Below are 10,354 nucleotides of genomic sequence, written 5' to 3' on the forward strand. Positions count from 1 at the left end.
AATTTTTTACTTTTATTTTTATTAAACTTGCATGATTAGATTTCATCTAAATTAATTTCTTCTTTGAAGGCGATGAATTAAGTACTTTTCTACTATGATAACTACTGTACAAACAATGTGTTTTAAGGAGTATTTAAAATAAACTTTGTTTATTGACATATTCGACTTTTTTTAATTGAATTTACCTTAGATTTTATGGAAATGAAATTTACAGAGACCCTACTTTAAATACCGCCTATATTATTTTATTAAAAAAGTTCATTCAATACATCAAAATATGAATGTAAGCTTAACTAAAGAAAAACTTATTCTTGGTAGAACTTGGGCAATTCAGTTCCCAAGACAACTCTGCGCTCTATTCCTTTCTCAGTGATAATTCCCAATCTTATAACTCCTCCAGAAGAACCGTCACGAGACATAGCAAGGGATAAAGCTGAAAAACAAAAAGTTCCTATTGTAGTAAAATTGGCATATGGAGTAATAATGTAAAATCAAGAACAAGGGGCAGATCATTGAGACATTTTGGTATATGCACACTAAATATATTGAGTTGTTTTTGAGGGGCAAAAATTATTTAGAAATCCACCTTTCAGTTCAAAATAAAGAAAATTAAAAACAGAATTTTACATACTATTTGTAACAAACTTTACACAATCTTCTTGGTTCATGTTAGGTTTGTAATTAGCATCCACATATCCATATACATAACTGGATCCTGAACCTCCAATTGAAATCTTCTGTCTAACACACATTCCCCCAATTGGAATTGAATAAACTTGACCTCCTATAACATTAATCACTGTTACTATTTTAAAAAGCAAATTATCATAGGATTAAATACCATTTTTCTTGTCCCATCCAGCAACTAAGATTCCAGCTGTAAGAGAATCTCTATAGTTGTAGCATAATTCTTTAAACACATTAGCTCCAAGTTCAACTTGAGGCTCCTCTCCAAGTTCCATGCTAAACAAATAATCAAGTAACCTACTAACAGTATAAAATATTGTATTCCTACCTATGGAATCCTATATGATAAGCAACAATATCAGCAATGGCTTGGGTATCAGCAGCAGAGCCTGAGCGGCAACAGTAAATCTTGTCAGTAATTTTGGTAAGCTTATCAGTGACACGGTTTGCAATGTATGCTCTATTAAGAAACAGTTCCTTGTAAATATCAAGGAAAACAAATTAATATCTTGCAAGTTAAATTTACCCTGTGGTTGTTCTCGAGTCTGCTCCTATAACTACACCTCCATCAAACTCAGCTGCCATAATTGAGGTCTACAATTTAAAATCAACATTATTTCTTTCCCCTCAATGCAGTATTTTATAATGTATTTTTGTATAATATGAATAGTAAATAAAAAAAGGCATGAAAACTGTTCTTACACCAGTACTATGAGAAGCACTCATCCAATCATTGGCTGCTTCCTGAACCATCATCTTTTTACAATTGAAAATAATAATTCAAAAAAGGATTAATTAATTGTTCTAATTCAAAGAAGTCTCAAACGATAAGCAAATACCAAAAACGCTCGAAGCTGTTAAATTATGAGGACGAGAATGAGAAACAAAAATTCGGAATCACCACTGTCAGCAAAATTTTGTTAGGTTAAAGTTATTGTCAATGTCATCAGTTATTTGACGTGTTACTTGTAAATTAAGTCATTCAAATACAAAAATGGCTGAAATAGTTTATTTTTCATTATGTAGAGAATGAAAACTAAATAAAATCTCCTTCATTAACAATTAAAATTTTTAATAAAGTAACTTGAACATCACAGAGATGTAAGCAAGACCTAATAGATGTGCACTTAATTACTTTCACCTACAAACTGCGATTTATCGTCGATGTTATTGCCAATCAATTTACCTTGATGGATGAAAACAGCACTGCTCAAAACACTCCTTTTCCAGAAACCGCGCTTCCTTAATAGCAACTTTCTTCACTATTATTCGACCACATGGCTGGTTCGTGAATAACTTCACCTTAATATCCGTCTCTAGCTTAACCTCACTCTGTTGATGGCCCTAAGCAGCATTTGGAAACTTTACTTTTAGAGCAGTTTTATTAGGTAGTGATTACCATCATCGAATTTTAAGAGTTTTACTCAGTTAGCAGCATAGAATCATGGGGGAAGGTGAGGATGTTCCAAAAAAGAAATCCCATAGAGACCGTCATTCAGGTAAATTTGAAACTCGGTGCGGAAACACGATAATTCTCGTGATCTTAGACTATTCAAACCTGTACAGTGCTTTTTTCTTTTCTTAGGAAGAAAAGCTGAAAAGAAGAGAACCAAGAAAAACAGTCAAAACCCAGTGGAAGGGCTCACAGACAAGCAAAGAAATCCCAAAGCATTTGCCTTCAACTCTGCCATTAGAGCTGAAAGAAGATTTCGAAGAAAACAAGATATTGACACTAAGAAGCAACATATCCCTTTAGTAGACAGATCTCCAATAGAGCCTCCTCCAATTTTAATTGCTGTAGTAGGGCCACCAAAAGTGGGAAAAACCACCCTTATTAATAACTTAATTAAATTATTCACAAAGTCCCCATTAAGCAATATTAAAGGTCCAGTGACTGTTGTCACTGGCAAAAAACGAAGGATTACTATAGTGGAGTGCAACAATGATATAAACTCCATGATAGACTTGGCAAAAGTATGTGATTTAGCTTTATTGTTATGTGACGCCAGTTTTGGTTTTGAGATGGAGGTGTTTGAATTCCTCAATATATGTCAAGTGCATGGAATGCCCAGAATTATGGGAATTCTCACTCATTTAGACATGATTAAAAATAGCAAAACCTTGAAGAACACCAAAAAAACTTTGAAGCATAGGTTTTGGACTGAAGTGTATCCTGGGGCTAAGCTGTTTTACCTCTCAGGGATTATATATGGGGAGTATCTAAAGAATGAAGTGAAAAATCTGGGGAGGTTCATATCAGTCATGAAGTTCAGGCCTTTGTTGTGGAGGCAAAATCACAGTTACATTCTTGGTGATCGGTATGAGGATTTGACAAATCAGGAATTGATCAGGCAAAATCCCAAGGCTGACAGAACAATTTCTTTGTATGGTTATGTTAGAGGTGTTCCATTAAAACAGGAAAATGTCATTCATATTGCAGGTAAGAAATAGCATATTGTTCATTAAAAATTTTCAATAAATGTTAACATTTTTTTTCATCTGTTAGGCTTTGGCGATATAAGAATTAATGAAATATCTTATTTGCCTGACCCTTGCCCATTACCAGAACAGATAAAAAAGCGTGCTTTAGTAGAAAAAGAAAGGCTTATTTATGCCCCATTCTCTGGTGTGGGTGGTATAGTATATGACAAGGATGCTGTTTATATAGAATTGAAAAACACCCATAGTCATATTAAAAGAGATGAAGGGGATGAAGCCTCTAATATAGTGGCAAATTTATTTGAAACTAAAGCAACTACAGATATTAAAATTCAGCAGCCTGACCTGCAAATCTTTACTGGTGGGCACAAAATTACTGCTATGGATTTTGAAAATACTACCCATGAAACTGATGAGATTGAGCTTTTTGAACCAGGGATTAAAATAAAAAAGGTGGACTCAGAAGATGTGAATCTTGAAGAGGAATTGCGTAAATTAAGGAGTAAAACTTATAGAGAGGAAAGGATTGTAGATTCTTCAGGTAGAGTTAGGAGAAAAGTTATATTTAATGATAACCCAGAACAAGATGAAAAATCTGATGAGGCTTTTGATGAAGAAGAAGATGAACCCGATTTAAGCAAATCTGACAAAATTGAAGTTAAATCAATCCCACAAGCTAAAGCAGATGAAAATGTTCAGCTTAAAATAAAGCAAGTTCTTAATGAGCTAGAAAACAAGCAGCTAAATTATTATGAAGCAAGTTCAGACAGTGATTCTGACCAATCTGTTCTGTCAGAGAAACCTACTAAAAGTTTAGAAACAGCCATTAGTTCTGATGAAGAACTTGAAGAAGACCAGGACATTGTAGATAAGGAGATTGATGGCAGTGATGGAGAAAATGAAGGAGAAACTAAATTTTTTGGTGAGGAAGATGCTGAAGATACAGCCTTAAAATGGAAAGATAATTTGGTTAAGAAAGCCCATGATGCCTTTTTGGACAGGATACATGGATCCCAAAATTTAATGAAACTCGTTTATGGTAAGTAAAGTTTTGTGTAGTTTTATGATTTAATGAGCCAAAGAGCTTAACACAAGTTAGTTCAGATTAGGTAGATATTTTCAATTTATATTGTTTTAGGCGTTTTTGATTCGCATCATGAAAAGCAAAAAGCTGATTTGGAAAATCAAGAAAATTCAGATAGTGATAGCGCAGACATCGGCGGTATATTTAAGAAAATTTCCAAAGACCAACGAAAACTAAAGGCAGAAAAAGATAATATGAACTTAATGGACTCACCATTAATGTTCCCTTGGAACACTGAAACCAAGGACTGGACAGATAAAGAAGTAATTATCAAAAAATATATTATTATTTAAACCAAAAAAACTTCTTTTAGAACAAAATCTTAATAGCAAACTGCTTTGTAACGGGAAAATGGAAAGACTCCGAGGACGCCAGTGAATTGCTAAAACTTGACGATGCGGAAGACTTAAGCGATGTGGATGGTGATTTTGAAGACCTGGAAACTGGAATTAAACATGTAGCCCCTAAGAAAGATGTTGAAACTGGCCAGAAACGCAAGAGAGAAGACTCAGAGAAGGACGAAAAGGCTGACAGAGCTGCCCTTGCAGAGAAGAAAAGGAAATTAAAAGAAAAATTTGATTCTGAATATGATAACGGTGATAAAAGTACCTACTATGAGGAATTGAAAATGACAGCCGAAAAGCAGGCCCAATTGAACAAGACTGTTTTTGATAATATGCCTGATGATGTGAGAGTGCAAGTCGAAGGTTTTAGGTGAGTTTTGTTTCTTTGATTTTTTGCAGTAGTGGAAAGTTTAATTATTCAGGCCCGGCATGTACGTGAGATTGGAACTAAAAAACGTTCCTTCGGAATTTATTTCAAATTTCGACCCTACTTATCCTTTAATCATCGGTTCTCTGAACATGGGAGAAGAAAATATTGGATACGTTAATGTTAAAATTAAGAAGCACAGGTGGTACAACCGGATTTTGAAAACTAGTGATCCCCTCATTATTTCCATGGGATGGAGGAGGTTTCAGGTAAATTCTTGTGGAGTCATAAAAAGGTTGAGCTTTATGTTTCTATTGTGTTTTAGACAATTCCGCTTTATTCAAAACTCGAAGATGATTTGAAATACCGCTATTTGAAGTATACTCCGGAGCATTTGTCATGTAATGCCCACTTTTGGGGGCCGATTACCCCGCAAGGGACGGGATTTTTAGCTTTGCAGAGTGTAGATTCAAATCCCGAGGTAAGTTTCTTTTAACTTTATGAAATTTGCCAATGTCATTCTAACCTTTCGAATCCTGATGAAGCTGTAAGACCTTAAATTTGTTTTCCTTATTTTATAACATAAGTAGCTATTGTCCACCACATTATCAGCGTTATTTATTATGGCTAATTCAAGATTTCGTACTAATGCGTTATATGACTTACTTTTCTACAGTTCTTACTAGACAGACATATTATGTTCTATATATAGAGCTCTAGAATGGTGCCACTTATTATGTAGCGTGTGGTTACCTGATATACTTGCTTAAACCGATCTTAACCACATTTTTCCTACTTCAGATACTAAAGAAACAAGGCTTCAGAATAGCAGCTACGGGCTCTGTTCAGGAACTTGATAAATCCACGCAAATAATGAAGAAACTCAAACTTATCGGTTATCCCTTGAAAATCTACAAAAAAACTGCCTTCATTAAGGGAATGTTTAATTCCTCTCTAGAGGTGGCCAAATTCGAAGGAGCCCGTATTAAAACTGTTTCGGGCGTTCGGGGGCAAATCAAGAAGGCTGTAAGTAAGCCGGAAGGGTGTTTTAGGGCCACTTTTGAGGATAAAATTTTATTGAGCGGTTTGTTGATATCTGATTTTTCTTGATGGAGAGACATTTTAAGGCAATTGGAAATTTCAGATATTGTATTTTGCCGCACATGGTATAAAGTACACGTACCTGAATATTACAATCCTGTAACCACCCTTTTGTTGCTGCCAGCACAAAAGAATCAGTGGCGGGGAGTGCGAACTACAGGCGAAATTAAACGGGAAAGGAACGTTAAAAATGAAGCAACTAAGAACAGTTTGTATACAGTAAGTTTTATTACGTACAATCCCCCAGCACTTCCCTTTTAAATCTTTTTTATTCCAGCCAATTGTTAGGGAAGAAAAGCCGTTCAAGCCCTTGATAGTGCCTGCTAAACTCCAAAAGGCTCTTCCATACAGAGATAAGCCCAAACACAACGTTAAAATGTCCGATCAGAAGAAATCTATCGACAGAGTTGCAGTTATTCGCGAGCCGCAGGAACAAAAAGTTAAAACTTCTGAGAAGTTTTTTAACCAACATTTAATCAATTCGTTTTGTTGTAGATCGCGAATATGATGAAGATGATAAAAGCTTCGTATCAGCACAAACAAGCTAAACTCAAGGAGGAAACTCAGCAACGATTAGAGAAACACAGGCAGGAAGTTTCGGCGCAGGAAGCCAGGAAAAACAAGAAGATTAAGGAAAAAAAGAAGGACGTTTTTAGGAAGAAAAGCAAGGCGCAAATGAGCCAAGAGATGAAGGATAAAAAATAAGGAGATATTTTATTACGTTGTCGTTGTAAATATATGTATATATATGTTTTTTAGTCCTATTGATACCTTTTTTTATAATCAAAGATTTACGTTATTTGCCTAATAAAAATAGTCAATCAATCAATCGCAGCTTTATTCGTTCCACCATTACGACCAGAATTTATCTCAAATTTTTGTTTTGTACAATACACATTTTGATTGACAGTCCTAATTGATGTATGTCAAGTATCTCTCTAAAATCCTACGTGTCTTTAAGGTTATGTACGATTTATTTTGTTTGGATAAATATTCTATAAATTTTCATGATTGATTTGTGTTGTTAAGATAAAAAATTCCATTATTTTTATACGCGAGAGCTCATATGATTTCATATTTTTAAAGCCTTGAATCATGGGCACGGCCGTAAGCAGAAATCTAGATTTATCCACCAACGAATATTGTCAGAAATTTGTGGGTAAAGAAGTCCTATCCCAGAATGACCCTTTTTGGAATCGGTTTTTGGCTTTCAACATAGCCCCACCTATTACAAAGTAAGTCTGTTTACTTATTTTTACATAAACAAAAGCCTTTTAATATTTTGCTTTATTTAGAAATGATCAAATCCTATTAGAAGGGAAAATTGAGCCACTTTGTCAAGAACTACTTAGAAACAATTTAAGTTCGGGGAATTTGTCTACTTTGATAAAAATATTCAACACTAGATCATCTGAGTTGTTGGGGGCGACAGATCTAGATGCGTAAGCCTATATACTAATCCAAAAAACTTACTTAATTCATCTGTCAAATATGTATTTTTTTAAGTAATCTATTCAACTGGCAACTCTTCAACACCATCTTCACGATTAGAGCTATTCTTAAATTTCTAACTGAAACAGCAACAGAAGAACAGCTACTTGAACATATTGAAGCAAATAGCAATGGCACAACTTTGGAGTCCTTCATTGGATCTCTGTTTACCATTATTGTTGATGTCCCAGTACAAGACTCCACTTTTGGCATTCACTTAGAAGCAGTCACTTGCCTCCTGGTATTATTGTCAGTTCAGTTCCACTCTGGACTAAGGGCAGACAATAGTTCAGTGTACAGCATCACAATGAAAGGCAGGCATATTATTAGTGCCCCATTATTTGTTAAGTGTTTGTTGAATAATTTCATTAACCAACAACCTTTCCCAGCCACTTATGGCACTGGACAGGGACATAGTCTTGTTATTGGTTGGTATTAAGAAAGGTTGTTTTATGCGGGTTCTGGAATTAATAATGTTTCAGGGTTGGCTTCAGAATTGTGGTCTTATCTGACGTTTTCAAAGAAAAATGAGGAGTCAGATGTAAATGAACAAAGTGAATTTCAGAGAGCACCTTTAGCAACACAAAGTATATTGTTGCTTCTGGTGCTAGTTCATAATTGGGCCACCCTGAATAATCCTTTCAGACTGAGTTTGTTTTCATGTTTAAATCAAGGTAAGTTTTATACATATAACATACATAAACTTATTTACAAACACAATTTACAGATAGTAATCCCATGCCCCCGACAAATGAAAACACCATATTCAAAGTAGACTTTAACTCCTTGAATATAACTTTGTGTAAAAAGGCCACAGCAGATGCACCAACATTGTTGCTTTATCTCCTTCTGCATCGGAATCCGGCATACAAAATATTCCTTTTAAGCCGGCTAGACCTTGAAGAATTGGTAACCATATTTATTAGAGATGTTAATGATAAAAGCTCTGTAACAGTGTTTTTCTCTTTTTGCCACCAGTTACACAATATATTATTGTTATTAATCCTCTGCAGGTTATCCCAATATTGCGAACCCTTTACAACGCCCCAAACAGCCATAGTCACCATATCTACATGTCCATAATAATTCTGTTGATTTTAAGCGAAGATGATGTCTTTAATAAGAGCGTTCATCAGACTGTAAGTTTAATCGTTCTTTTAATTGCAGGCCTTTTACTTTAATTATTTGCAGAAATTAAAAAATATTGCCTGGTACACTGAGCGCCAGCTAACTGAAATATCCCTAGGAGGACTTTTAATATTAGTAATAATACGGACCATACAATATAACATGTTGAAAATGCGGGATAAGTTCTTGCACACCAATTGCCTGGCAGCTTTAGCCAATATGTCGTCGCAATTCCGCGATTTGCATCCCTACGTAAGCCAAAGATTAGTGTCCTTATTTGAGACAATAGCCAAAAAGTACCAGAAGCTTCAAAAGGTACTAAAAGACAGCAAAACCGTCAAAAAACTGGAAACCAGCGTCACTATAAACGAAGAGGAAGCCGAGTTGGAGCAAGACTTGAATGTTTTAGAGGAAGTATTAAGAATGGTCCTTGAGATACTTAATTCCACTTTGACCTCTCAGCTGACCAATAACCCGAATCTTATTTATACTTTATTATATAATAGACATATATTTGAGGCCTTTAAAGACAACATAGTATTCCAGGACATTATCTATAACATAGAAATAGTGATCAAGCACTTTTCAGACATGCTGAATACAAGAACTCAGCATCATGAAGTTGACGCCTCTCAAGTATTGTTGGTAATTCAGCAAGGAGGCAGGCACTGGCCCAAAGATAAACTAACGGTACCACTATTGTTTAAAAGGCAGTTTTGGTTGATGATTCAGCTTTTTTTCTTACAGAAATTCCCGGATTTAAAGTTCAAATACGTGGAAGAAGAACAGCCGGAAGAATTCTTTATTCCATACGTTTGGGATTTAGTCAGCCACCAGTCGATTTTGAACTGGAGCAGTAGTTCGAGTTTGAGTGTGGCCGTTTGCTAGCGAAGGCGAACCGAGGTGACGCCCCTGGACTTGATTTTACTTAAATTATTGTTTGACTAAAAATAATTTATTATTTCCACTACTAGCTTAAAGATCCCATTATTGAATATGTTAAATGACTGTGAAGTACGATATGTTGCCTTTTTTCTAAAACATTTGAATAACGACTTACTAATAACACGTATATGGTTCGTTATTTACCTGGCGAACTAATCAGCCTGTTACCATAGTTTACTGCACTTTTGTCAAATCTAGTAGTGGAAAAAAACTATGCATCACGGTTGGGAAGTACCTACTTCTGACCCACATGTCTTGGATCCCTTAGCACTATGCGCTTCGGAATCTAGATTTGGGGAGTCATAATAATATATTTCACAATCTTAGTGGACATACTGTTAATATTAATTTATTATTTAATTTTTTTAAATGTCAGCAATAATCGCGGTATGAGTTAGCAGTGAGTATATTATTTGCCTTCGTTTACTTCAGTAAAGTGTTGGTTATACTATAGTTTTCTTATTTGTAACATTGATTGGGTATGTTAATTTATTTCCGTAGACAACCAATTCTATCATGAAAAGGGTCTAAGCATATTGTTTTTTCCTTTCATTGTAAATATGCAGTTAACAGTAATACGTAGGTAATACATTGCAGAAATGTTCTTTTGTATATTTTGTGGAATATTGTTGAAGTGTCGTAGATTTTATATAAACCGTAGTATTGTTAATATAAAAAGAACCCAGCCAACTGACTTTTATTCCTCAAAACTAAGTAATCGTCTACTATTAGTTTGTGATGGTCCTCATTATTACTGAAGGACGATCA

At 34.9% G+C, this 10,354-nt stretch overlaps 3 protein-coding genes across 3 annotated transcripts; 2 read left to right on the forward strand and 1 right to left on the reverse strand.

The window, feature by feature from the left end:
• Positions 1 to 220: 220 nt before the first annotated feature.
• On the reverse strand, positions 221 to 1,547 carry Prosbeta1 (proteasome beta1 subunit). Its single transcript, XM_066407008.1, has 6 exons — positions 1,390 to 1,547; positions 1,214 to 1,281; positions 1,016 to 1,147; positions 842 to 963; positions 632 to 784; positions 221 to 433 (listed from the first exon to the last, which is right to left on the reverse strand). Exons 1-6 carry the CDS (start codon positions 1,441 to 1,443, stop codon positions 306 to 308), a joined length of 657 nt encoding a protein of 218 aa, XP_066263105.1. The 5' UTR covers positions 1,444 to 1,547; the 3' UTR covers positions 221 to 305.
• A 525-nt stretch (positions 1,548 to 2,072) lies between these two features.
• LOC136419748 (ribosome biogenesis protein BMS1 homolog) lies at positions 2,073 to 6,736 on the forward strand. Its single transcript, XM_066406279.1, has 11 exons — positions 2,073 to 2,186; positions 2,273 to 3,127; positions 3,194 to 4,165; positions 4,265 to 4,473; positions 4,524 to 4,924; positions 4,977 to 5,190; positions 5,247 to 5,402; positions 5,723 to 6,005; positions 6,066 to 6,241; positions 6,300 to 6,461; positions 6,518 to 6,736. The coding sequence occupies exons 1-11, from the start codon at positions 2,132 to 2,134 to the stop codon at positions 6,725 to 6,727; spliced, it is 3,693 nt and encodes a 1,230-aa protein (XP_066262376.1). The 5' UTR covers positions 2,073 to 2,131; the 3' UTR covers positions 6,728 to 6,736.
• A 258-nt stretch (positions 6,737 to 6,994) lies between these two features.
• On the forward strand, positions 6,995 to 10,276 carry LOC136419588 (dymeclin). Its single transcript, XM_066406038.1, has 8 exons — positions 6,995 to 7,257; positions 7,318 to 7,464; positions 7,529 to 7,941; positions 7,996 to 8,187; positions 8,241 to 8,422; positions 8,527 to 8,652; positions 8,705 to 9,331; positions 9,389 to 10,276. Exons 1-8 carry the CDS (start codon positions 7,118 to 7,120, stop codon positions 9,527 to 9,529), a joined length of 1,968 nt encoding a protein of 655 aa, XP_066262135.1. The 5' UTR covers positions 6,995 to 7,117; the 3' UTR covers positions 9,530 to 10,276.
• The last annotated feature ends 78 nt before the right edge of the window (positions 10,277 to 10,354 follow it).

Source organism: Euwallacea similis, chromosome 3, assembly GCF_039881205.1.
Source record: "Euwallacea similis isolate ESF13 chromosome 3, ESF131.1, whole genome shotgun sequence".
Classification (NCBI taxonomy): Eukaryota; Metazoa; Arthropoda; class Insecta; order Coleoptera; family Curculionidae; genus Euwallacea; species Euwallacea similis.

What these genes read in the sequence shown, in the direction of transcription:
- Prosbeta1 (XM_066407008.1), bottom strand. Translation starts at nt 1,443, where the DNA reads ATGATGGTTCAGGAAGCAGCCAATGATTGGATGAGTGCTTCTCATAGT. An exon ending in GTGCTTCTCATAGTACTGGT is followed by an intron (nt 1,282 to 1,389) that starts GTAAGAACAGTT and finishes TTTAAATTGTAG; the next exon opens with ACCTCAATTATGGCAGCTGA. An exon ending in TGTAAAGTTTGTTACAAATA is followed by an intron (nt 434 to 631) that starts GTATGTAAAATT and finishes TTTGTTTTTCAG; the next exon opens with CTTTATCCCTTGCTATGTCT.
- LOC136419748 (XM_066406279.1), top strand. Translation starts at nt 2,132, where the DNA reads ATGGGGGAAGGTGAGGATGTTCCAAAAAAGAAATCCCATAGAGACCGT. An exon ending in AAATGTCATTCATATTGCAG is followed by an intron (nt 3,128 to 3,193) that starts GTAAGAAATAGC and finishes TTCATCTGTTAG; the next exon opens with GCTTTGGCGATATAAGAATT. An exon ending in GGATAAAATTTTATTGAGCG is followed by an intron (nt 6,006 to 6,065) that starts GTTTGTTGATAT and finishes TGGAAATTTCAG; the next exon opens with ATATTGTATTTTGCCGCACA.
- LOC136419588 (XM_066406038.1), top strand. Translation starts at nt 7,118, where the DNA reads ATGGGCACGGCCGTAAGCAGAAATCTAGATTTATCCACCAACGAATAT. An exon ending in GGGACATAGTCTTGTTATTG is followed by an intron (nt 7,942 to 7,995) that starts GTTGGTATTAAG and finishes ATAATGTTTCAG; the next exon opens with GGTTGGCTTCAGAATTGTGG. An exon ending in GGCTAGACCTTGAAGAATTG is followed by an intron (nt 8,423 to 8,526) that starts GTAACCATATTT and finishes AATCCTCTGCAG; the next exon opens with GTTATCCCAATATTGCGAAC.